This window comes from Neopsephotus bourkii, unplaced genomic scaffold (genome assembly GCF_033783945.1).
Source record: "Neopsephotus bourkii isolate Nb327-2 ecotype Australia unplaced genomic scaffold, CSIRO-AGI_Nbou_v1 NB_1542, whole genome shotgun sequence".
Lineage (NCBI taxonomy): Eukaryota > Metazoa > Chordata > Aves > Psittaciformes > Psittacidae > Neopsephotus > Neopsephotus bourkii.
The window spans coordinates 4,107,566-4,134,203 of record NW_026902018.1 but is presented as its reverse complement, the minus strand read 5'-3'; the positions used below and the strand labels follow the sequence as shown (position 1 = coordinate 4,134,203).

General features: G+C 46.5%; 2 protein-coding genes across 6 annotated transcripts in view; one reads left to right on the top strand and one right to left on the bottom strand.

Moving 5' to 3' along the window:
• Positions 1–604: 604 nt before the first annotated feature.
• The window catches only part of LIMK2 (LIM domain kinase 2), a 33,759-nt gene continuing 7,725 nt past the window's right edge, over positions 605–26,638 (bottom strand). For 4 of the 5 annotated variants that reach the window (XM_061370619.1, XM_061370617.1, XM_061370615.1 and 1 more), the window contains 14 exons: positions 16,064–16,199; positions 14,680–14,789; positions 14,248–14,436; positions 13,713–13,818; positions 12,180–12,376; positions 11,276–11,462; positions 8,943–9,029; positions 8,112–8,243; positions 7,788–7,844; positions 7,536–7,601; positions 6,530–6,704; positions 5,121–5,176; positions 3,158–3,315; positions 605–2,612 (listed from right to left, as the gene is read on the bottom strand). In XM_061370619.1, coding sequence (XP_061226603.1) covers positions 2,456–2,612; positions 3,158–3,315; positions 5,121–5,176; positions 6,530–6,704; positions 7,536–7,601; positions 7,788–7,844; positions 8,112–8,243; positions 8,943–9,029; positions 11,276–11,462; positions 12,180–12,376; positions 13,713–13,818; positions 14,248–14,436; positions 14,680–14,789; positions 16,064–16,081 — 1,695 coding nt within the window. In that variant the 5' untranslated portion in view covers positions 16,082–16,199 and the 3' untranslated portion in view covers positions 605–2,455. Of the gene's footprint in view, positions 2,613–3,157; positions 3,316–5,120; positions 5,177–6,529; positions 6,705–7,535; positions 7,602–7,787; positions 7,845–8,111; positions 8,244–8,942; positions 9,030–11,275; positions 11,463–12,179; positions 12,377–13,712; positions 13,819–14,247; positions 14,437–14,679; positions 14,790–16,063; positions 16,200–21,222; positions 22,944–26,638 lie in introns of those variants that run through there. The other variant, XM_061370618.1, reaches the window with a different exon arrangement.
• Positions 1,228–26,352, top strand: LOC133221619 (uncharacterized). The gene is made up of 5 exons (XM_061370628.1): positions 1,228–1,335; positions 3,811–4,014; positions 17,365–17,496; positions 18,293–18,501; positions 25,974–26,352. Exons 1-5 carry the CDS (start codon positions 1,331–1,333, stop codon positions 26,213–26,215), a joined length of 792 nt encoding a protein of 263 aa, XP_061226612.1. The 5' UTR covers positions 1,228–1,330; the 3' UTR covers positions 26,216–26,352.

Here is a 26,638-nt window from a genome sequence, read left to right as displayed (position 1 = left end):
GCATGGAGCTTATGTCCTTGCTGCCAGCAGCTGGTCTTGAACTGGGACGCTGTTCCTGAAGAGCAGCTGTGGGTCTGTGAGCTGTGCTGACTAAACGGGCTGGCCTGTGGGAAGATGCTATCAGTTACAGCCCCTTCCTGCCCTGACACAGGTCAATTCTGCTCTGGTGCTGCTCAGCAGCAGCTCCATTCCCCAGGGCCTTGCAGTGGAAAGCATGACAGGGACAGAGCACAGCAGGTTACGGGAGGCACTGACATAGCTAGCATTCTCGTTCAGTTGTTGCCTTCACAAATGCCTCTTGAACTACATATTTCAGAGTAAGATGTTTCCATCTGTATTTTTATCCCTGGATCAGAAAAGGAAAATGGAGAGAGGCTTCATTTTCTGCTGACTCCTGTCCACTCTTAAAAAAACCTTGGCAAGTTCTTCCATCATTCCAGGTAAATAGTACTGTAGAGTACTTGCACTGCATCTCTAGAATTCTGTAGATGTGGCAGAGCCCTTGGGCTCAAGGAAGGGTGTCCTAGGTGATACCTGACCTCTGCACTTTTGCTGTTCCCATTTTTTCGATGTACCGGAGACAACCACATCTTGTTTTTGTAGCATGTTTAATGCTTTTTAATTTAGTTAGAACATGGAGCTGTGCAAATCACAGTTCATAACCCCCACCCACACATCACCCAGGACTCTCCCCTTCAGGGGTCCCCACACAAACCAACCTGGAACGGGAAAAGAAAGGGCAAATCCTATTAACAATCCTGAATCCACTGGACCCAGTTTTGAGAGGCTCCTCCACTGACTCACAGCACAGGGAGTCCCCCAGTGTTCCTAAAACACCACTACACAGACTAAAACCACACCCCCACACTCACACCTTTTGTCAGGTGATGCCTGGTCCCATGTTATGTTACATAATACTTTAAACTCACGGGTAGGGGAGGAAATCAAAGTAACAGCAAAGACAAACACCCATTCCCCACCATTCAATACTGAAGGGAGTGGGGAGAGAAAAGAGCACACTAAAAATCCAGTTAAACCAAGGTGTCTGTGAAATTTGAGAGCAGGACTTGAGCCACGTTTTGTTCTGTCCTGCCAACCATGTGAGCTACTGCAGCAGTGGCCTTCCTTCATTCTCCCTCCAAGGGAGGAAGAAGAGAAGTGCTGGAAGAGAGCACACCCCCAAACACACCCCTCCCAATGACTCCAAGCCCTTTTTTTCTCCCCCAAAGCAGGGAATAATCCTGAGGAAAGTTTCTGCTTGGAGAATCAGCTCAGGTGCTGCAGCAGCAGAGGCAAGAAGGACCTTCAAAGGGAGCAACTGCAGGAAAGGATGAGGTAATGGCAACTGAATTATTAGTTCTCCAGCTGCCACTCCTGGGAGAATGGGACATTCTCCAGCACTTTTCTGTTCATGGCAAGTCCATCCTTAAAGTAACTCTGGGGTTATCCCCCTTTATCATTGTCCATGCACAAAGTCTGAGCCACTTCAAACCCTTGGTTTGCTGAAGAGAACCTTCTGCCACCCTTTCCGTCACCTCATGTCCACAGGGCGAGAGCTCAGGCAGCTTCAGCACTCCAGGGATGTCCACAGTCAGTGCTTAGCACAGTTCTATACATTCGGGTTCAAATACTTTCACCTAGGTTAAGGTTCTTGGGCAGGCAGACTCACGGTGCAGGCTCAGGTCTGAAGATGCTCAAGCAGCTCACCTGCCTTGATCACCATTAGGAGGGGCAAGCAGAGCTCAGTCTTAGTGTTTCTAGGCAGGCTTTTGGAGGTATTCAGAGACAGAGGAGGGAATAAACCCCACAAAACCAAACTAAAACAAGAATTCATACATGCTTCCCCACAGACAAGGTATTTCAGGAGAGCTGCCCAATCCCTGGGGCTTTCAATTCCTCCCCTATGATGCACCTGGAGGCCAAAATCTCAGTGGGTTATTCTGGAAAGCACATGCACACACACACACACACACACACACACACACACTGTCCTGGTGGGGCCTTTTGCTGGATGTCCAATTTCCCTGCTTTCTGTGCAGGGTAGTCAGTGGGAGAAGCAGTTCCAGAAGTGCTGGTCCTTACCCAGGAGAGTCTCCTATAGCAAATCCCTCCCTGGCAGACAGGCCAGGGTGGCTTCACAGCTTGCAGCCAAGTTCTAAGGCACCACAGTAAAGAAGCCTGGAAAGGCCAGAGAAACACTTCTCAAGCCATAAAAGTAGTGTTGAGCAGCTTTCCTAGGTGCAGTTGGCAGGAAACAGCCCATTTTGCTTCTGAAACATGCCAAAAATCCACAGTGAATCATATGTCCAAGAGGAGGGGTGTTGGGTGGGGAGAGAGAGGCAATGCAGCAAATGCACAGTGTGGTGCTCCATTAATGCCCTGGAAGTGGCTGAAGTGCATCTCCCTCCCTGTCACTCAGCTCCAATGAAGCGGGGCAGGCAGCAGGATGAGCTGACTAGGTTGTGTTGTCAGGTAGCTTGTCACGGTTCAGTCCATACTGCACACTCACGTTGTGGTCCAGCTCCTCCAGCTCAGATGGAAGGGGGATGGCAAGTTCTCCCAGGTAGAGGGAGAGAGCTTCAAATGAATCTTCCAGCTTGGAAAAAGGGGGCCTAGAAGCAGCAGTGAGGAAATGTGAGTGGGAAAGAGGAAGCACAGCAGCATCTGAAAAGGTTGAGGCACTTGTCCATCCAGCCACTGTCCCATACACAGAGGTGTGAGCAGGGACGTGATCCCTCCCCACTCAGCTTCTGAGACTGCAAAGATCCCATCTGTCTGGGCTACCTGTTTTTACAGCTGATGACCGGGAGGTCTGGCTCTTTTGGAACCCACTTGGCATCAACACTGTTGTGAAGCATTCACCTTTCAGAGCTGGTGCCAAGGTCTGCCTCTACTTTAGTACATGAGAAACCCTGAACAACCACTCCTCCTCTACCCTCTGTCTCAGGAACTGTTTCAGAGACCTCCGCCATATACAGCAGTCTCTCCCAAGCTAGTAAGTCTTTAGTCTCTCCTCACATGTAAGTCTTTGAGCATTCCCACAGAAGGCTGGAATACAGCCCTCTTCCACCCTCTGTGCAGAGTAGTCCTTCCACTAAGGGGACAAAGACACATCCTCCAAGTTTACAAAGAGGAGCCCTCCAAATCCCAGCCCTACCGGCTCTCTGGTTCCAGTCTGCAGCAAATAGCAGCCAGAGGGAAGAAGGCTGGAGGACAGTCAGCAGGAACAAACTTCTCCCAGAACAGCTTGACATTAAGGCCAAAATCCAGTGTGCGTGGGAGACAGTCTGGGTCAGCATAAACCTGGCCTATGATCTAGGGAAAAATGAGGGAAGAGCTTAAGTACAGCAACAGTTCCAGGATGTTAACAAACAGAGAACATCAGCACCAGGCAGGGGCCCCATCAAAGTATCGGGGTGAAAGGGAAAGAGCAGAAACACTGTTCCTGCTTTCCAATGGGGCCAGTTGCACACTGTACTGCATACAGACAAACCGCATGTTAAGCTTTTATAAGACATGGTGATGTGGCTGCTGTTGTGAAGGAAGGCCCAGATGCCTTCTGCATCTCCCCAGGGTCTCTGCTAGAAGATGCAGGGTGATGTGCACCTCCCAGAGAGCTCAACCCTGTCTTCCTGCTGTGCCAGCAACCGTGCTGTATGCTGCTGGGGTGATGCAGCCCCTCCTGATCGCAGGTAACCAACACAACCTGCATCATCCATCACCAGCACAACTTCTTTCTATGGAGCCTGTCCTAAGAGATGCTGTGAAGTTAACAGCACCACATACTCTGACTTCCTCTGTTATTGGCAGATTCGACTCCACAGCCAGATGGGAGGGGTGGAGAGAACAACCAGAACCAAAGCTCAGGAGGTTGCAGGCAGAGCTGCTGGAGGAAAGGGCTGGGTGGAAGAGAAGGAAGCCCTGCCCCAGCACTGAGACACCCCAGTGCTCACCACCTCCAGCACTAGAGGACTCAAAGTGTAATAGGAGGGAAGGAACCCACAGCACAGAGCAGTCAAGGTCAGTGTCAATACAAATGCTCACATGGGGAAGAATATTGGGTTTAAAGCCTCACTGGTATTACAAAGAGGGTGTTATTTATAACCACCCAGGCTCTTCTGTGCCAACAGCTCAGCAGGACAACCACATCCTGTAACTAGACAGTGGAACGCCCATTATGTATTTTGGCAGGATTATTTTCTTATCTGTTTGAGTGTGTAACATCTTTTTTTAGCATCTTTATCTTGGTGACAAGCAAAATGTTCCTGTGATCCTACCCCTATTTGTCTGCTTTCTCTGCTACTATATTTTTTTCTAGATGAAACAATTGTTATAATTCCACAAACAAATTTTTCAAGTTCCTAAATTTATCACTCACAACCACAACATTCTCTGAGAGGAGAGCCCAGCATAAATAGAGCTCCAGATGAGGCCACAGAGATGTATGCACAGATACTTTCCTTGTCCTCTTCATCCAGACACTGAAGATGAAACTGTGCTGGTCTTCCCTGGTGTCCCTGTAACTGCTGTGTTATCAGTACATGTAACACTCTGCTTTTCATCTCTGTTTTCACTGTCTTACCTTTTAAACTGAAAATACCTTGCAGCTTTTGAGTTGTGCTCTTTGCTCTGGAAACAGAAAGGACTGCTATAATGGTAAGGCTGTGCATCGGCTCAAGAGATAAACTAAGCAACAGACTTCAGGGTGCAAGCTTCATTAATCGACCTGCAAAGAGGTTTCTGTTTCCCATTCTTTGAAGTGAAGTGCCATCCTCAGTGGAGGCCCTGAATTTGCTGAGATACAGCTGACTGGTCTTTTAATGAGGCAGTAGAAGAGGCAAAAAGGATCACAGTTTTAGGGAATATATCTACTTGCAAATGGATACCAGGGCTCAGTCAGAACCTAATGGACTTTTTAACAGTTACTCTCAGCTCAGGAAGAAACAAGACAGTTATCTTCCCTGAGGAAGCAGAGCAGGGTGAGCCTGTAGTCCCAGCCTCAGTCACTGTGCTGTTAGATCAGAGACTGCACACTCAGAAAACCAGCTGATGAAATGTGTGCGAGAAGATGGCTGTGGGGAAGAGGTCTATTAAAGATGCCATGTATGTCCTGGCCTTACCTCACAGAGAACAATCCCAAATGAAAAGATGTCCACTGTCTCATCATAGCTCTGTCCTGCAGGAAACATAAGATACTCAGCTCCAGGAGAGACAGTTCCCCACCCAGCTATTTCAGGAACTGCCAGTCCAAAGCTACTACGCCTATTCCCTGGAAGGCCCTAAAACAGGAGACAAAGCAGGGTTTAAATCTGAGCAGGGTCAGCTGCCCCAGGATATGTACACCAACTGCATCTTCCTATACACTGCCACTGCTTAACTCCTTTCTCCTAGTGGGGAATTACAGGGACAACAGAGGGAAGCTGTGTGTAGCAGAAGTAGAGCAAATCCTAATGTTAACTATGGAAAGCTTCTGCCCATTCCCACTGATTGCTGTTCTAGTGCATCTCTACAGTGCACTGAGTCATTGTTCAGCTTCCCCAGCAGCCAGGGAATGCCCAGTCCCTGCTGCAGTGACTGCAGATACAATAAATGACACACTGGCAGCACTTTGAACCTGGGAGAGCAGGCTGGCTCCAGCAGGCCATTCTCTGCTTACAGACACACCCCTCCCCAGCCAGAATCTGGTAAACAACCCTGCTTTCAGAGGTGATGTCAGACTATGCTCTTGCCGGCCTCTTTGACAAATGCCAGGTCTGAGACAGGCTCTAAGAAGCAGCCTGACTCCTAATAGGGCCTGTAGGCCTTGAGAGAAGGAAAACAGAACAGCACAGAAGAAATCTGGGGAGAGGAGCCCAGTCCTCTCTTCCCTGGTGGAGACATCTGATGTCATAGCTAGCTAAACTGGCCAGACAGACCTGCTTATTAGGAGGAAATTGTCTCCACTGCATTTCACCCTTACCTTGACTCCTGCAGGGGCAGATTTTTCCCTAAGGGTTCATCCTTAATGCAATGGAAGGCTGTGTGCCAAAACCAGATTGCCCTTCACTTGGGCCACTCCCACCCCAGTCCTGAGGCTTCAGCAAACCTGGCAGCAGATGGTTTTTCCCTGGATCTACATGACAGCACATGTCAGCCTCACCCTGGAGTCTGATGATTCCCTGTCTCAAGGGGCACTTCCAAAGCATGAGGCTATAACAGAAATTGGCCTCAGGTTCAGTTTTATTTCAGGCCTCTTTTTGTCTGTTATCTAGATCAGGGCAGTTTAGACCTGCTGTCCTCCTGAAGAATCCTCCTGTCAAGCCAGAAGCATTACCTCAGCTGGTACAAAGGCTTATCAGGTCAGGTACTGCAAGAGCAGAGCAGCTAGGGTACCTGTGTGTATAAATAAGCTTGCATATTAGCAGGTCTAAAACCATAGACCCTAATAGGTTTGGTTGTTACTAGGGCTCATAAGCTTTCAGTAATCTTATCATCCCTGTACCTTGTCACAGGCTGTCACCTCACCTGCACCCTGGTATCAGGCTCTTACCATTGAGCATCTCTGGGGCCATCCAGTAGGGGTTGCCAACCACTGTGTAGCGCTTCTTCCTGTCACTCTTGCGTAGGGTTCGTTTCTTGGCCGATGGCTTCTCCAAAGTGGGCTTTTTCCTTTCCTCCACAATCAGCCGAGACAGACCGAAGTCAGCCACCACCACGGTCTTATCCTGCACAAGGGATTTAGTACAAGCCACCAATTATCCTCAGCTGCTTTGAGGAGCAAAGAGCCTGCAATTCCTGTTTGCTGTCAACTACACTGTAAGAGAAACTAACAAGGTTTCCTGCAGCCAGATGAGCACAGCAAGCTGCCTAGATACCCAATTCACAATCCCAACACATCGTTTCTTCTCATCACTGTCTTATTTTCTGTGTGGTCACTAACATTAATGCCATCAGTTTGGCTAATTCTGCCAGAGCAAAGCTGGACCTTTCTTTTCAGACCTTCCTATTCTACCTGGCCAGGAATGAGTTTAGACTTTCATCCTGGGTCATTTGAAGCCCACATGCTAATCTCATATTTCAGCCAGTGAACAAAGATAAGGCTTGAGGGAATGAAACTACACAAAAATCTTGTGGCCTCCTAACATATCGGAAAGAGAGAGCACACACACCTGTGCACACACCTGCACACTTGTCTGAATCCTGAGTGCCAATAAAAAAGTCATCAAGTGGTTGAAAGAACAGAAGCAGCTGCAGAGAACATTTCAGAGTTGAGATAAGAAACAGAGCTGAACTCCTAACGTCACCTAACAACACTGTTAATAGGAGATGCTACCACAGGAAAGGGGATGAGAGAACAGAATGAAGAAACAGGGAAAGCTAGATTAGTCTGGGAAATCCTATGTGAAAATGAAGCTCCCTTGTTTAGGGCACTAAAAGCCTCTCTGAAATCAGTTCTATTCTGACAAAAGAGGAAAAAAAATCACATGGAGAAAACCAAGGGAGGAAAATGACAGGGAGGGGAGCAGCATGCTGTGGGGAACAGAGGTGTAGCTCACCAACTTGATTAGGCAATTGTGTGAATTCAGGTCTCTGTGAATGATGCACATGGAGTGCAAGTAAGCCTGAAAGAGAGAAAGAAAACTTGGCATTAGGGATTTCCAGGCGAATGTGTCCCTTCACATTTAAAAGGCCTCAACAGCCAGATACTAGTAGCCAGACAGCATCCAAACCCCCTCATACATCACCCTACTGAAGTACCTAACCCTGACCCTGGAAGTTCACTCTGATAAAGGGACAGTCCAACTCACCATTCCAGAGGCAATTCCTTTGGCAAAGCTGACCTTCTGCTCCCAGGGAAACGGGTCCTGAAAGACAAATCCTCAACGGTCAGAGCCTGTCTTACCAGCCAGTCAGTGACAGCAATTCTTCTGCAACAGAAGGGACTCTTGCAGCAGTCAAAGACAATACAGCCCCAGGAAGAAAGTGATTTCTGCCTCAGGCTACCCACAGGTATGAAGAAGCTTTTCCACACAGCTCCACAGGAGAAGATTAACAAAAGTACTGTAAGGCTGCTACAACCAACACCATGGTCAGCCTCATGGAGCAGAGGTCTACCAGGCTTCCATACTCACCGCATTACGAAGGAAGTCTTTCAGGGTGCCTCCCTCGATGTACTCAGTGAGGAGATTCAGTTTCTTGTCCTTGTACAGTACACCAATGAACTTCAGCACATTGGGATGATCCAGGCTGCGCATCACTTTCACCTGGGAAGCAGAGACATCCCACCCCAAAGAAGATAATGAAACAAGTCCTGGCAGATCTGCTCTGTGCTGACAATGCTAGAGCTCCCCCCTAGGGATCACGGAGTACACTCAAACCCTAATCTTAAGCAATCAACTAAATGTTCCCTCTTCATTTTCATGCTGTGCAATTAACGTGATCTTAGTCTTTAAGGAGAGCACTCTTGAGATGGGCAAACTTTTAAGAGACAGGAGCTCTCCAGGGCAGCTACCTGGTCTGTGCAGTATGTGTCAGGGCTGGAATCAGCATTAGGTGTTTAGGGAGCTGCCTTTAAGCTAAATCTGACTTTGAAAAGCATGGTAGACAGCCAACAAGAAAACAGTTTAAATACAGCAGGAGTCTTAAATATCTTACAGATACTGGCCCTCATCATTTGTGTTTATGCACGAGGCTCAAAGGATAAATCCTTTATGTAGTGCACAGCTCCACCTGCCTCAGGCTCAGGCTGCTTTTTATCACTGAAAAATTAATGAACTGGGAACTGAAGCCGTGTCTAGTGCTCAGTGTGAGTCACACTTTGTTGCAGCAAATATTCAGCTCATGTCAGCTTCTCCCTGTGTGTTGTCTCCCTCCTCAGTGCCTTGATTCCTGCCAGGATGCTGGCACGATCACTCTATGGGTAAGATGGAAGAGAGTTCCGCACACTGCAATCTTACTCCTACCTCTGTCAAGAAAGTCTTCTGTGTTTCCTCATCACAGCGGATCAGCTCCTTCATCACCATCACCTTTCCTGTTGCTTTGTGAGTCACCTGGTGGAAACAGAAACCACAGCTACAGGCAAGGCTCTAGAATACATAGCTCCAATGCTCTTGCAACTCTTCTGAAAGAGAGGGCAGCATTCCCTTCCATACAGAGTGGAAAATAGATGGGAGAAAATTCTGAGCCTGGGGATCTGCAGAAAAGAGCATAAAATATCTTCTTGCAGAATTCAGAAAAGATCCTGTACGTAAACCAGGAACTACCTAACACTGACAAAGGATCATACCTGGAGACAGCAACATCCCAAGAACCAGAGCTGAAGTCTCCACATTAGGTAGCATATGGCTGAGCATGCATACAGGCTGTCAAAGCCTCTGAAGGGATCAGCTCTGGACTTGTGCATGCCTTAAGTTCCATTCCAGAAAGTATGTGCCCAGCATGATGCTCATATTTTGTACACAGACCCTAACAACTACATTTTGAATCAGCAAAGGAACACACGTTCACTTGCATCAGAAACCAAACCAAACAATCCAAATCTACATTACTGCATGATTTGGTTTTATGGGGACTCTGAAGCCTGATGGTTTCTGATGAGCTTAAAGAAGTTACTTATGTGCCAGCAGAACTGGGATGTACAGGCTATTCAGTCTCTGGACACAGAAAGCCTTTGCAGCTCCTCAAGAGCTGTTTGCCTGTATCCAACTAGTTCCTAGCATTTTGCTGTATTCCAGAGGTTTCTTTTAACTCGCTCTGCCTTGCTTGCACCAGGTGCACGAGTGAGCAGAAAGGGTCCAAATTCTGACACACAGGCTGTCCTGGAAACCTTCTCCCCTTCAGTTGCTTACCTTGGACAGCTTTGTCTCCCTAAGATCTGCACCTAATTAAACTGCCACCTTCTGTCTAAGAACAGAAGGGAACTATTGTGACCAGATACAGTACTTGTTGCACCAGAAGCAGTCAATGTGAAGCTCAAGAAAGGCCTCATACCCCTTAAAATGAAAAGCCTTTCAGAAAACCTCTAGAACTGCAACCCAGAACACAAGACCCAGTTATAGTATTTAGGAAGTTTATAAGCTCTTGCATACACTGTGGCATACTGGTTCTGTTTAGAAACATGGGACATAACATGGCTGATACAGGTGGAATACAAATGCATGGAATAACACAAGAAAAGCAAGAGTACAATATTCTGCTCCTGCCTGAAATCAAGCATCCATAAACAAGTAACGAGCCAGGGAACACTACACATTTCAGCCAGGGACATGAAAGCCGGGGACATCTAATACCCAAAGATAAAGATAAGTGAAGAGACAAAGACAAGACAAGGCTATGTGGAATTCTTAAGCTGACATACCAGCAAAACTGAAACAAGTGTCATCATGAACCTCCAAGAGGGCAATTTTAACTCTCAGAGCATGCACCAGAACAGGATGGCTATTGGGTAACTTGAGCAGAAAAACAAAAGTCTTTGTGCCATTAACTCTGGGGACACAGATAACAAAAGCATGCGACAGAGGAAAGGTTCTGCTTACCTGGACCTGTTATTTCTCTATGAGCAGAGGAGAAGAGAAATGCTCATTAGTATAGATCAAAAGCATTGGGTCTGTAGTACTGGCTCACCACCTCCCATGGAAGCATGAGATGAATATGGTGGCTGGCTGGACACCTGAAGTTTATACAAGTGTAAGGAGAGAAGTCCCACACCATGGTGAATAGCTGCTGAAGCACCCTCAGTCAAGACTGGGGCTTAAATACAAGAGAACTGCTATTAATGGAGATTTTAACTGTGAGAATCATGCAAGACCTGACCACTAACAGCACACTGACAGGTTATTTAGGCTCTGCTGGGGGTTCAGATGTCCTCACTACGTCAGCCTGGCAAATCTCCCAGCATGGCACACCAAGGGAGGGTGAGAAATGCTGTACTGGCAAGTTGAATGCACCTCTTCATAGGAAAGATGCTTGTAAGAGAAAGTGTAGCTTGCTCCCCATTCTCCACCTTACCCAGGTGAGTGCTGTGACACAGGCACTCTGGAGTTGTAAATCTAACTCAGGAACTCAGTACGTATGCCCAAGGTTGGCATTCAAAGGGAAATTCAAGATTGCCTGCAGCCAGAGACACTCATGGTCAGGGAATGAAAGAGAAATGGATCTCACTGAGCAAACCAGGTGAGTTCCATCACCAGTCACTATCAGCAAGACAAAGGCCACTGAGACAGTGGCAAAGGATCCTGAGATAGGCAGATACTGCTGTAATCAAAGTAAATGATGAATGCTTGGGGACCTCCCTCACCTTGATTGCTTGTCCAAAAAATCCTTTCCCTAGTACTTCACCATGAATCAGGTCACAGGGCCGGAAGATTTGCTGGGAGCAGCTAGAAGAGGATCGTAGGGATTCCGAACGACTGATGTCACGGCTCAGGAGGAGCGGTTCCTTTGGAGAACTGGGACCAGGAGACTTAGAAATGCTGTTACTTCGCCTAGAAAACAAAGGAGACAGAAAGATCAGGGAAGCTTCTAGGAAACCTTTTGTCCAACATATCCCATCATTAGCTCCTAAAGATCATTTCTAGATGCATTTCAGTGCTCTTTGTACCTCAAAAGCCAGATGCTCTCCCAGAACCATGGAAGCTCTTTACAAACCTAGAGCAGCTTCTAGGTCAGAGCTGCCTAACAGCAGCACATCTCCTGGACTGTCAGAGGTGGAGCTCTGTGAACAGGAGGAGGAGGAAGCTGTGAAGACACAGCACTTGCTATCTCTAAACAAAGATTAAAATACTGGTAAATGACTACATGAGCAACTCAGTGCTCCAGACTAGGAAGACAAGATTTTCCCCAACTCCCACGTCTCAGCCGTATCCCCTTTAAGGACACGTTCTTCCTCAGCCATTTAAGTCTGGTAAAAATCAGATCTTTCCATTTGCTAACTGCAAAACTTCATAGCTTTTCTATGTTAAATGTAGAGCTCTGTATTTTTTATTAAAGAAAGTTTGCCATCCAAAAGGTAATGGAGAGAGTACACGTCAATAGCTCAATCTGAAGCTCTCCACTGCTTCACCGATGGTTTATAGCAAGGCTCATATCAGAGATGAGTCATGTCTCTGCAGGGATGTGCAATCATAAGGCACAGAGCAACCCAGCCAGGTAGCACAGGGCAAAGGCAAGCAAGGTCAGAGGCAGCACTTCCAGGCCGTCACCTGAGGGAGCGCCGTCGGAGCGTTCCTTCTAGATTCTCCTTGATGTCCAATGGCGAGAGGGAGCGTGGGGAGATGGGCGCCTTCATGTGTGTGGGAAGACGGGAGTCCAGACGAAGCCTGTCCAAGCGCTGCGAGACAGGGTCGTGCTCTATCAGCAGCTGAAGCGTCTGGCTCGTCTTGCGGATCAGCTCCTCCACCTGAAATCAAACCAAAGCACAGGATGATAGCACACAGGAGGAACACAACGACAGGAGATAGAGGAGATGCAGCAGAATGCCCCTCAGCAATCAGAGTAGAGAGTTCAGTGACAGCACTCCACAGTTGTGGTTTAGTTGCATGCAGGCCGATCAGGGTAGTAATACAGAAGTTGTCATGCCGTTCAGATCCTCTCCTTTCTGGTCACTACAAATGACCTGTACAAAAAAAGTGTGGACTGGGGAGAGAAGGTCCAGAAGAGGGTCACAAAGATGATGCAAGGACTGGGCATCCTGATATATGAGGAAAAGCTGAGAGAGGGGCAGTTGTTCAGCCTGGACAGAAGGTGGCTTAGGGGAGACCTGATGACCATGTTCCAGTATTTAAAGTGTGGCTATAAGATGGAGACTCTCTTTTTGCAAGGAATCACAAGGAAAAGATGAGGGGTAATGGGTACAAGTTACACCCAAGGAGACTCAGACTGAACTCAAGAGGACAATTAAGAACAATCAGCCATTAGGATAATCTCCCCAGGGAAATGGTGGATTCCCTAGCGCTGGACACTTTCCAGAGCTGGCTGGGCAGGGTGCTGGGCCATCTTGTCTAGACCACACGTTTACCAGGAAAGGCTGGAGCAGTTGATCCTGCAGGTCCCTTCCAACCTGGTGTTCTGCAGTTCTACAGAACACTTTTTTCCAACACATCTCAGAAGTGTTGCTAAACGACACAGGCTTCTATCCTGAACAGCGATGCAAACACCTGCTTTGCGAAAGCTGCATGGAGATGTGTCTGAGAGGTGTCTATTGTGCTCCTCTTCAGCATCAACAGTAAATACACCCCTTGCATAGTGAAGGCAATGGTACTCTCACTGCACTCTTTCAGCATCACCCATTATCTGCATAAATACATCAAATACTTGTAAATACAGACATCAAATACTTTTTTTTTGCAATGGGAAGCTCATCCCTAGGACCAGCTGAGGCTTTGTCTATTAGCAGCTGCCTCTAAAATGGTCAGAACAGTGGACTTCACTAGCAATATATGAAGACTCTTCACAGCCTCTCTGTCCTCCGAGGTATCACAGCCCTACACTTTCATTCCCTCCCTTCTCGTTTGAATGCCGCAAAATCAGAACTGCATCCTAATCGCATTTCCAGCTGCACATTTTCCTCTTCAGCTGCAAGGGGTAGCAAAGCTTGTCTTCATGCTTATTCCTACTTCCAGCATGAGTACTACGGGTGTACACACACTGTATATATGTGGGAGAACAGTGCCAAGAAACAGAAAAGCTGTAGGAAGGCAGAAGAGAAGGAGGCTTCAGAACAGAACTCTACCCACCTCCTCCACCTGTAATGTACGAATGGGAGCTCCATTAATCTCCAGGATACGATCTGCAGGGTGGATGGCGTTCCGGACATCTGGGCTGATGTGCATCCTGTTCACTCTAAACAGGGGAATTACAGTGTGGGTATGAAGTCACTTTAGCCAAAATTATAAAAAACATTTGATCTCTGATGCTCCCTTCATATTGGTGTTTTGAAATAAACCCATGCCAATCTATCAACACAGGGAGCGACTGTTAGACCAAGTGTGTAGGTGTGAGCTGCTCCTCATTTGCCCAATGGCAAAAACTGTTAGTCCTAAACAATTCTCCAAATGTTTTGTGTTCGGTGAAGAATACAGCTCTGAGAAATAAAGTTATCACTTAAGGACATCACAAGAGTGAAATGGAGACCAAACACAAACATATGTCCCTGTTGTGCTGAGACAGGTCACCTCTGCAGTTAAAGCAGCTGGCAGGACAGCAGTGCTGCTGAATTACCAGCTCCCTCAGCACAGACATGCCCATTACACACAGCCTGGTCATACTCACTCTTTCACCTGGACACCAGTGGCATAGCTGGAGCAGCCACCTTCAACAGACACGGAGAACCCCCTCTTGCCATCGGTAGCTGCTGGCATGGAGATGAGGGTCAGCGTATAAGGCAGCTGCTCACGCAGAGATTCGGTAGAGTGTTTTTCTATCATCGGTGTCAGCACAATCTGGTTATGGCATTTTCCACTAAAAAAGTGAAGAAAGTCATTACAGCAGTGTCCTATCCCCCCTGCCCAACTCGCACTTCCAGGTTCTTTCATTGACCGTAAGTTTTAGCTTTTAGTGCTTACACCATTCCTCCCTCCCCCAGAAGGCAGCCTCCTGGCATTCCTTAGGGTAGCACTGAGCTGGCCCACACTGAGCCAGCTAAACATGGCTTACAGACCCAGCAGGGAGCAGCTCTCTGGCCCAGTGTGCAGCCTGTCTTACCAGTAGAGACTGGAATGTTGCACGAGTGCGTAAGTGTCCCCATCTTCAATGATCACTTTGCAGCTCATACAAGCAAAGCACTCAGGGTGATACTTGTATTCGCCAGCCACCTACAGACAGAAAAGGGAGTAGCTTAGCAGGGCCAAAACCCAGCAGCAGATGCAGCTATGGCTTTCCTCTCCTGAGTATGTTCACACAGATCTCCAATCAAGTGACAGGTTTTTACTGCAGAGTTATATTACTCCACTCTACCTTTCCTGAACACCATCCTTGGCACCCAGTTTGCAAATCTTCCCTGAAACAAACATGTCAACATGCAAAGTAAAGCTTGTGTCAGGAACCTCTGCTATATTTGGCAGCTGCTCAACTATCAAACCCAGTTGATAGTCTGCTGCAGACTAGTAAACAAGCTATTAAACCTATTAAACCTTCCTGTTCAGTTGCTCTTGGCAAGATAACTAACGTGACGCCTGAATTCATAGGGCTGAAAGGGCTTTTTTTCTCTTGGCAGACAGGCAGTGCACAAATTCAGATACTTTACCAGCCAGCTGACAGGAAAAACAGGCAAGTTGAGACTGAGACAACAAAATACCTTTAAAGAGTATTTTTATTCATTGATCTGTTTTTCTCTGTTCCTTATGAGAACTTCTCTTATTGACAGTATTTTGCAAAGACTTCTGCAGGCAATGAGAAATCATCTGTGCTTTTCTCAGTACTCCCCTTTGAGGTAGCAATCACTACTGAGTACCATGCTGCTTTTATTTAGGCCTCAGAAAAATGATGGCTCTATTTCATTGACAGTCTTAAAGGTTAATTATTTGCAAGGTTGTGGCAAGGAGGGGGACATTTAGGTGAGCTCCACATTGTGCAGGCAGAGTTCGATGCTTCAACGCAATTGGGGCTAGCACTATTTCAAGACACTTCAAGAAACCACTCTGGCCACAGTATAGGTGGGATGTGGATGGCAACCTTCCCCAAAGCCAGAACCTGCTGCTTATGCTGGGCTGAGAGGTTTGACTCTGCAGTGCAGTGGAAAATCACCCCTGGAGACACTGAACCACTGTGCTAAAGAAACTGAACAGATGTCCCCTTAATCACTTTCCTCCTTCTCATGCTTGTTCATTTCAGCACCTTACTGTCTTTGATGCTTCAGATCCTCATAACCCCATCTGGTAAGAGCTACCCCTGTTCAAAAGTACTATTTCTCTAGAAGGTGCACACACAAGCCTCATTTCTAACCTCTGATTAGAGATTAGCATAGTAAGGAGTCTATTACCTTCAGTTTATTTGGTTATCTCTACAGCTATGGCAACTCCCAGCCAAGTTGGAGGAGCTGGAGGCAGGCCTGTCCTGCCTCCAGGCAACAGTCCTTCTGAGTCCTTACCATCACAGGTCCAGTCATCAGCAGAGAGCAGCCATGGCAAAATTCCCCAAACTTCCCCCAGTAGTCTTTGTGACAGTACAGCTTCCCATCTTTCTCATAGTACCAGTTAGTGAGGGGATCCTGACATTCAGAGCACCTTGAAGGAAACAAAGGAACAAAGTTCCAGTTGGCAACAAGTCACAAACCAATGAAAAAGGGCCTCTCCTGCACAGAAAAAACATTCAGCAGCAGCTCACCATCAGCTCTTCCAGTTATGGATATGTTAAACCCCTCCATTTCCCAAAGCCTTTTCAACTGAACTAGACACAGGGTTTGTAAGGAGAGGTGGTATCACCCAATGCAAAGGAAAAGACAAGCTTCCAAAGTTTAAAGCAAATCCCATCCATTTATTAAAACACATCAATAAGTTTATAGATTCTGCATTACAGATTCTGCTCCTGTGCTTTCTCCCTCTTCCTGGAAGCAAGCTTCCAGCTGCAGGGCTGCCCTGCACACGGGGTTCTGCTGTGTTTCTATAGCATCACATTGTTCTTGTGCCAGAGCATCTATCTCCTCAGCCAGTTTAGGAAGCAGGACAGGGGCAGGACCCACTTTCCTATGCAAAGCAAAGCCAGTTTTGCTTTGTGGAAAGCTTTTCTGTTCTTCTGTGGGTAGGCCTCTCCCAGAAGGTAAACTGCAGCACTGTCCATCTGAAGGAGAGTTTTCAAAGCAGGGCATCCTTTGAACTCCACATACTTACTGCATTCGCCAATTAACAGTGATGAAAGTCCTCCACCTCTCCCCACCAATTGCTTTCCCTTTCCTTCTGCTGATGACAGTGCATGAGACAAAACCAAACATAACCAACCAATCAAAACAACCACAAACCCCAAAACAAAACTAGTTGTCTAATTTCATGAAGGGAGTCTCAAAATCCTTCAGATACCAGTGGCAGCTCCCGTTCAACAAGCAGCCATTAATCCTCTATCTACTCTCCCTTCCTTCCCAAAAAAAAACAAGGAAAAAGGTGCAGCAATTCTACTACAGACGTCATTTTAGCAAATCACAAGCAGAACCCAGAACTTGAGGCTTCCTGAACACAAAATAATCCTGCCTCAGCACCAGGCAAGGGAGTTTAACATCTGCAGCGTGAAGGTGTGTGACTTAATGGAGAGATAAGGCACAGACAGCAGTTGCATCACTAAAGATTATTCCATTAGCCCTGGGCAGCATGTTCTCAGACTTTAAAAGGGAAATTAATGTGGTGTTGGTATCCAATATTACTAATCTGGTATTACTAACCTGGTATCTCAGTTTCTGAGCACAGAATCCAAGGTGGGTGAGTCACCAGTAACTGGTTCAAAGGAACACCTCAAGGATCAGCATCATTGTCAGCAAGATGCTTTCCCAAAGGCGGAAGGAAGAGCTGTCCCTTACCCCAACAGCTGTCTCAGGTACTGTACTAGAGGGGAAGCCCTGGCACCAGGGTGGGAGTTTCAGTGGGTGCGTGCCCCCCTAGAAGGCACCAAATGCACTGAGGTCAGCTAGTGGCAGTGGAGGTGAACATTCTACATGCTGCCAGGTGTACCATGTTGTAGAATTCATCTTTCACAAGCTTCCTGAAAGCTTATTTGTGCCAGAGACATTCCTCGTAAACTCCACCAGCTTGTAATGAGTGTGATGATCTGCGAAGCTGGTCGTGCTCCAACATGGAGAGAGTTATTTACTCCATCTCAAGAGACTGTAAAGCAACAAGGTGAAGCTGCTTGCAATCAGCCTCTGGTTTTAGGGAAAAACACACCTCATGAGGTATTTAGTGCTGTACCCTGACCTCAGGAAAGTTGTTCCTTCTAATGGATTTGGCTCTTACAGTGTTTATTCTCCCAGCTGAGGAGCTCCAAATCCTGTTCCCCCTCAGCCGCTCCTTCTTCAGTGATGGGAAGGAACCCCAGCATGTGCAGCAGGCCCTGCCAATTTTGTGTGAGGCAGGGGGAGCACTAACATAACACTGCTATACTATACATGGTACAAGCATCATTACAGCCTCAGCCTTGGGGCACTGTCATAGTTACACCCTGCTCATGGTATGCAAGAGACCTAGAAGGCATTGCAATGCATTTTGCCTTCACCCACTAGCCTTTGGCTTTCATTTGCAGTAAATACCCCACGCTGAGTGATCAAGTAGGTGAGTGGGAGGGAGAAAAGAGCAAGTGGAGACTAACAGCAAAGATTTCTATCACCTTGTGGCAGGAACATCTGGCTCAGCATGGACAAATCGGATCCCTCAGACTTATCCAACTCCTGTGTGCATGCCTGTACCAGTGCGTGCTTCGAGGGTGATTACATCTTCAAACAGGGAGCTGTGACCAGACCTGCACTTGGGATGCAGACAGCAACTCTGGAGACTGCTCCGCCAGGACCTCAAGACTTCACTGTCTGTCCAAGTTCTCTCCAAGCAGGTGGGTTATTTATTTAGCTGGTTTTAAGCACAACACTCTCCCTTCCTCACCCCTCTTCAATTTCACCTTCAACCACTCCTTTTTCTCCCTAAGAAAATCTAAAATTACTGCAAAAGCAACACACCTGCAGTTCCATTTAGATGGGTTCCAGAGGGTCACATACACTTGGTCTTCTCTTTACCCTTCCCCTACTTCTTCATGGTTTGATTCCAACCTTACAGCACTTTGATTAGTTTACTTCCATCCAGAAATAAGCACTGGTATCTAATTCGCAACACACCCATAGCAAAATCAAGGTAGAGGGGTGGAGCCAGCAAGCAGTCAGTTCTTTGCTATGCAATTAAACAAATCTGGGCAGGACAAGTTTGCAGCTTAAGGCTCAGAACCCCACCCAGGGCAATGAGGCAATAGGAACAAAGCAACCAGCCCAGAGAGGGTAGATGCTGGTAATGGAGCTAAGTGGCTGCTTCCTTAATGACTGCAGCAAGAGGACATGGCCATGGCCCGCGTTGCCAAGCAGCACCTTCTGTTGATACTGGCCATGCATTCTGCAATGGAGAAGAGGCTTTATATTTGCCAGGTGTGGAGAACTGGCTGACAGCACACAGGTACAGCTTCAAGACCTGTTTCGACTATTTCAGTGCCTTCACCCAAATCATAAAGGGATCACATGACTGTTCCACATGACTCTCATTAACAGATATGTCATAAGAGTTATCACTGCTTCCTTTCCCTCCTCATTCAGAGTGTGTGGCACTGCAGCACTGCCATTGCCAGGGCTCGCATGAGCTGAGACAGAAATACAATTACTTCCACAGGTATTAAGCACCAAATCTTTGCCAGTCACCACAACCAAAGGAAAGGAAGAGGAAGATTTCTTGCTCCTCTGTCTTTTATTAGAAACCACTATCTTCTCCTAGATAATTTGTTATTCTTATTACAGAGTAACAAAGCATGGTAACGATGTTTCTTGGAGGACTGGTAACAGCCATACCTGAGGTGTTTCTTTCCTCTTGCTGCCCAGCCACCATTTTCAGAGCTGCAGAGCCCTGCTCTGATTATACAGTCCCATACATTATGATTCTTCACTTAACAGCCGTGGCTATAAAGATTAATTTAACCTGCATCCCACAGCCATCCTCCAGGAACCCCAGACAGCACCGAGTGCAGCGTTCAGCCCTGATGCTCTGTAGCACAGCAGGTGCAGAAAGAGTTCACAAATAGCTCCTTGATGGCCCCTTGTTTCTGTGGGGGGTGGTAGGAGGATCAGGTCACAACAGGTATCCAGCCTGGTTTTCAGTGAGATGGGAGATTCAATTGATGTGGCATCTCTTTTACATCTAAAATGAAAGCTAATACCCTCATGGAAGCAAAGCCATCCCTGGCACTGAAGAGACAGATCCCTTTGAGAAGGGCTCATTAACAAAGTGCACCCCTCACACATACTGTCAGGCTGGATCAGTTAACGCTAGACAGGCTCAGAAGAGCTGTGGTGCCAATTCTGCAGCAGAGCAGGGGAGAGGACAGTCACGCAGACAGAAAGCTGCAGAGTAACACGTAACCCCAGCCTGTAGCTAACCCAAAGGTTTAGCCGAGGTGTGTGTGCTGGCTACACAAGAGATGCTAAACAAGGAAGAATGGATGCTAGAAAACAGATTCAGTACTAGAAGACAGAGTGTTTAAGCTCTGGCAATGCAAAACCATTTTGAGACACTTAGGAGAAGGTGTACCTATGGCCTAGAGTAATGCCCCACACATATTATAAATAACAGAAGTCTTCTAACTTTCGTTCTTCTGAAAGCTGATGCTGTTTCAGAAAGTCTCCTAAAGAAGCTTAGTAATTCCACAGTGGTATTTACTCCTATACTAGACTGTTTTAACAAAAGGCTCCTTACTCCCAAAGCAGTACAAAAGTGTTTGCAGGAACAGGATCAATAATGAGCAAATTGGAGTGGAGGGGATAGAAGGGAGACAATGAAACTGCAAGCTGTGCCTTTCCCCATGCGTTCACCTTATCAGCACATCAGCATCAGTCACCATCCTGGGTTCAGCCCCACTAACAGTTTTCACTATGTAATGCAATCAAAGCCTTATTCTGTAGCTGTCACCTTTCTCAACCCTCATTTGTTCAACTGGACCAAGCATGGTTGTTAATATAACTAGAGTATCACAGGAGAAGAATCTTTTCCACATAAGGGAAGTGTGCTGCTTGTCCCTAGTTATCTGCAAAGTACCTATTTCTTTTCACAAAAAGATTATGCACTGCCCCACAGCAGATTACATCACCTCCTCGAACTTCCAACAGCAGCACCTCACTTCACCCTATGCTATACCCAAGCTTTGGAAGAGACATATGCAGCAGCAGCCATAGTAATCTCATTCCTCTGGTGGCAGAGCAAAGCACAGGGGCACAGGGTAAAGTAGCACATGTAGTGTTGTTCTGCAAGGGAGCCTGCTTGCTGGGCTGCACAGACACCGTCTCACAACACAGGTGCCATACCCTTGTACCAGAGAGCTGCAGAGGCTGGCAATAAGGATCTTTCCCATCGCCTCCTCCAAGCAAGACAGGATCCCAGTATGAGGCCGGCTGTTCCCTGCACACAAGCACTGGCCCACGATCTTCACACCTCGTGTGCTAACTGCTTAGGATAGGATAGGGTAGCATTACAGAGGGTAAAATGACACTTGGAAGGTCAATTGCTAATCCTGCACAAGACTTACCGAAAGGGATCCTTGGGAGCGAAGTAAGCTGGGGCAGACAAGTAACTTCCCATCTTCAACACTGGATAAACCGGCTCAGCCACAAACTTGTCCAACTGCCTCTGAACAGCTCTGTTCTGCCAACATGGCAGCAGCCCGTGCTCATTTAATCTTGCGCTGATTCAGATACTTCACCTCTCTCTGAAGCTGCCCAAGGAATGCCAGGTCTCTCGGCTGCTCATTCCTTTTCAGACTTTGCCTGGCTCTCATGCCTATAACCATCTTCTCCTGCACTCAGTGGCAGCAGCAGCACCCTTGGGAAGGATACAATAGCGGCTGACCGGGCTAGTTGGACATGCTTCTGCAATAGTTCTTGCAAGCTCTGCTGCCTGCTAACTATTGTCAAGTTTTCCCTTCTCTGGTTCCACCCAAGGGTGGGAGGGGAGGAGGAGCCATGGCGGGAGGACAGCCCGTGGCTACAGAGCCTGAATAAGCTCCACTTCTACACCAGGGGTGGAGCTTTGATCCAAAGAGGGGCTGTGTTAGTAAGTGCTGAAAGATAGCAGCTCTTGCCAAAGGAAGAGCCAAGTGCATAAACGGGAAACTGCTCTTTGCAGCAGGGCACATTCTGATGGAGAATGCCAAGGAAGGCAGCGTCTGACACAGACAACTAGCCGCACCTCCAACCACACCACGCTAACGTTCACTACATACCTTCCTAAACCCCCCACAGTGAGCAGGCTTAGACTACCTTCACAGTACCTACAATGTTCCTCCTCTTGCAGCACACTCTCAGTGTGCTTCATCCAAAGAAAAATCACTTTCTTTCCAGCACTCTTCTAACAGAGATCATTGCAGTCATTTAACCTAATCTTAATCTCCTGAATGGAAGCTGAGAGATACAAATCAGCACAGATGAGACCTCTCTCCTGCTTGCAGCACATGTAGTTTTATCATTTTGCTTGCTCTGAAGCCAAGCATGATCTCTTAACAGCTAAAACTGTTTGCAAGACAGTCAGAACTGCAACAAACATACGCTGCTACACTGAGCCCTTCCCATTTCTGTACAGTCAGCAAAGCCTGGCATGCCTGAACACAGCCTGAAAGTAATGCTGTGTTCCAGAGGCACGAATACTCCAGTGTGCTTTTACTGGAGATGCTTGTTCAGCTGGCATATTGTTCAAGGGACTCTTGGGGCTGCGATGAGGCAGTCTTGGCTGCAGATTTGACAGCTGCTGCTCTCTGGTGAAGTAAGCAGAAAGCCAGGCAGCCTTTTGGGTTGGTTTGCCTTGGTTTTTGACATTTCATAGGCAGTCACCTTTCTGGAAAACAAAACAAGACCCCCACACCGCATCCAAAACAAAACCCCAAACAAACCACCACCGTTTCCACCCATTCTGTGCAGTTTCTAACCCTGGCTGTAAACGTGCAGTGAAGCCTAGCGCTGCAGAGCCCGATGCGGTTGTCAGCTCCAGCACGGGTCTAATTCCTTCTGACATTTCACACAGCTCTACTGGAAGCAGCAACACGGTGAGTCTGTGTCTAGGAATGCGCTCTGGTCTCCCACATTCTCTATATGATGCGTGCTGAAAACGCGCCAGCGCTCACACTCCAGCGCTGCCCCAGCTATCAGCACCACCCCACAGCACTCACATACCTCCCGTGCATCGCAGAGCCCCTCCCCTGCCCGCTATCACCTACAGACAAAGGCTCTTCCCCACAATTCTGCTGCCATGGGCTGAACTCCCTCCAAGGGGGAATTCCACGTGACCCCATAAATCCCAACTCTGCAGACGAAACCTTTGAAGAGCTGATCCGCAGATGCGATAAGCAGCCAGCTAGTCTGTGAATGAAGCCAGCAGATAAAGCCCGACTTCAAAGTAATAAAAACCACCCAGACAGCTAAGCAACTGGGAAGAGATTTTGTTTGAGACTTCCTTAAAGCCAAGGGACACACAGTCAAATGCCTATTTAAACAGGAAACATCAACATGATTTTACTTTTGCAGCAGGCCCCAATAAGTTACTTTTTCCTATACTCTCTTGTTACCTCTTGCCTTTTTTTCTGTCTCTTTATTGTGTGAGAACACAATAGCTCTGATAATAGTGCTCTGGAAAAGCTGTTAATGTGTTCATACATCCTAGATCTGAATTCCTGCCAGAATGACTGTACTTCAGAAATGCTGATAAACAGGTGTGTGTGGGGGGAACTCTTCTATGTAATTTTACTGATACCATCTCCAGGGGCCAAAATGCACTGCAGCAAATTTAACACCATCTAAAGTCAGATACCAGCATCTTCTCTCTTGCAAATGCTGACAGCATTTCCACTACAAACGTGCAGCCATCACAGCAGAGTTGTGATGTTTCCTTGCTATGGTTTAGATTTGGACAGTATTCTTTTTCCCTGTAAGAAGCCTGAAAAATGTAACTAGCAAATAAAAACCAGCAAATGAAAAACCCCGACAATGACTTAATGTGAAATTTATTGCAAACCAACTCACAGCCGTTAGTTTTATCCCCACAGAAATGCACCACAGCTATTGTGATATTCCAGTGATTAATCTCTTAAACCAGCTGGGGTTAGGCTGCACATCCAGACACCCTCTTTACCACACGGTTCATGCATGTCTACAGACAGATGTATTGCTCAGCATATCTACCAGCCCTAAGATAGACAAATTTATCCTGGCACAGACAGGCACTTAGGTATGTGTGGGACTGGTATAAACTGGGGAAGAGGCATCTGCTTGATGCCTGAAGTCTGCAGCAAGTCTTTGTTTCAGCATGGGCGCAGTCTGGAGGCATTCCAAATACTTTAGTACAATCCCAACACCTCATTGTACTTCCAAGGCACTTATACATAACACGTGCTTTGCTGCTGTTGAAAGAGTCAGCCCCTGACTTGAGCTTTGAAACTGATATGCACACAGCTCCGAGTGAAAGCTCCAGCACACAGCTCTTGAGTAAACCAAAATGAACAGTGAAGTGAAGCTCGTCTCCATCAATGCATCTTACTTATAAGCAGCAGCAGAACTTCATACCCACACAGTGATAACTTCTGGGTACCCAACATCACCAAGCACAACGTTAGGATGGAGACAGAATTTTAACCTCCACCATACTTGCCTAATGGCTGCAGACCTCCTGAATGTGTGTAGGCTGAGAAGCAAAGCAAAGAAATTCAACCTAAACTTCATAGGTTATTTATGGCTTTGGAAGAGTGACTTGTGATCTGGTAATGCTCTGCTACTTTTGTCTGTGCAGACCGTGGAGCTCCTCGGGGAAGGATCCTGTCTCACTCATGTGGAAAGCCTACCACATACTGGGCTGTGTGAGTAATTCCAGTTACCTTGACATAATAATGCTCTGATAACAGTGCCCTAAAGGACAAGCTCCAAAAGTCAACTAAAAGAAGTCCAGACCAGAATGTCCAACTCCTCCTTAAATATAAAGGCTCCTCATTGGTGTCCTGTAGCTGATATACTCCCCTGAGGAATGTGGCTGCTTTCACCTGCAAAATGCTTCATTGTTCTTTTGGATTTTTAAGCTCTTGAATAGACAGGGTGATTTGTGTACAAACAGGCAGTTGGCAACTGTTTCTCCTTAAATCTGATAGTGAGTTGCTGAATTTCAATGCTGATGGAGACACCATCAAAGAGACATTCCCAGGAGTCTGTAGGATTAGTGGAGAAGGGTTCTCACCTTTGAGGCCCTATCATTAGCTTTCTGTAACTGCCAGAAACTGGAGAAGACAGAGGAGGAGACTCTTGTCTTCCTTCTTTTACTATAGTGAAACTGACTTTTGTTACTGATCTCCTCTCCCACCTCCTCCAAATTCAGCTGCTGTGTGTACAAACCTGACTGTTCACAGCTGAAAGGCTAAAAGAAGGTTCAAAGCATCAAACATCCCCACATTTCAAATTCATCTCAATAGTTATCAACATTTGCACTTCCCACCCTGTCACTGTAGATCTATTTGTCCTGGTGTCTGTGGGGAGGAAGCAGTGTTTGAAAACAAAGGCCTGTGCCAAACAGGTTGAACCAACAGAAGCGATCCAAGGTCTAGAAAACAGAATCTATATGAGAAAGCTTGGTCCAGGGCTTCTTCAATCTAGGAGAGGCTGATGGGAGATTGCTGCTTTCAAACAGGAATAGGTTATTGCAATAACAGAAGGGAAAAAAGCTTTGTTTTCCATGCCCACTGTGAACATTAATAGAAGAAATTAACTTAAATTGCAACAAGAGATTTTCAAAGATAGTAGACAGAAGTTTCTAACACTAAGGATAAGTAAGTGATAGTAGACATGGCCTGGGAGAGCAAAAACCTACAGTGATGGGAGCTTCTTAGGAATGATCAGTTCTAAGCCATAGAAGTTACTTGCTTCAAGCGTAAGTTGAAGCTCAGTAGATATTGTAAGAACAACAGAAAATAGATTTAGAAGATAGATACCCTCAGAAGTCATCTAGCTTACCCTGCAACCCCCAAAACAGGAATAACTCTATACATTCTTACTACGAATTTGCCTTCTTGCCTTGCCCTGCCCCCAAATGGAAAAAGAATTGAAGTGATTCACTAAGTTTTGCTGAGCAAAAGGTATTTCTATAGCACACAAACTATGCCATTCAGTATAGAAAAATCATGGCTTTGTAAGACAATCAAACCACTAGACTTGGCAAATTAATAGTGGTTCTCTTTCTGCTCAGTAGCCTGGAGCTGAGGCATCCCCTCGATGCACGGGCAGCTAATCCAGTTCTGGTTTCTGTCCACAGACAATTGTCCCACTGCAGAGAGCACACAGCGGGTGGGAGACGAGGGATTCTGGGAAGAATCTACTTTTAACCTTGTTCCACTCCTGAGAAGCAGTCAGAAGGAGGATTTATTTCAAATTCACTTCAGAATACTGGCAGGGGACAGAGCCAGGAGCTCTCCTGCGCTCTGCCAAAGCCCTTCCAGTTCTCCAAGTATTCATTTACAGAAAACAGCCTTCTGGTGGTTACAGCGCTCCTCGTGATTTAGCTTCTAGCTCCAGCAGAGGTTAACACAAATGGAAATGAAGCAATACACTCAAAAAGAGTGCAAATACCTGAACCCTTAGCAATCTGTCAGGTGGACTGATTTAACCCTAGGTAATAAAGCAATTTCTATTGTGATTTAAACAATCAATTTTGTTTTATTACTTCAGGGGTTTCTTTACAAGTGCAAACAGTTTCTTAACTATTTCAAGACGTTCTTTCATTTTAGCCAATATCATCTCTGGAAAGTCAATTTACTGCTTACAATTACTTAAATATAATAATGTAATACCTCATCAGTATAAAAAGATTCAATATATACTTATATTTTTCTGTTATTCAATAGATATGTATATATATATAAAATATATATATTTAATACCAACAGATATCAAAAGCCTACATTTCCAGTCATATGGTGG

Excerpts from the sequence above, each read along its gene's own strand:
- LOC133221619 (XM_061370628.1), top strand. Across the intron at positions 17,497-18,292 it reads TACCCCAACAGCTGTCTCAG|GAACATCTGGCTCAGCATGG; the intron begins GTACTGTACTAG and ends ACCTTGTGGCAG. Across the intron at positions 18,502-25,973 it reads TCCAAGTTCTCTCCAAGCAG|ACAATTGTCCCACTGCAGAG; the intron begins GTGGGTTATTTA and ends TTCTGTCCACAG.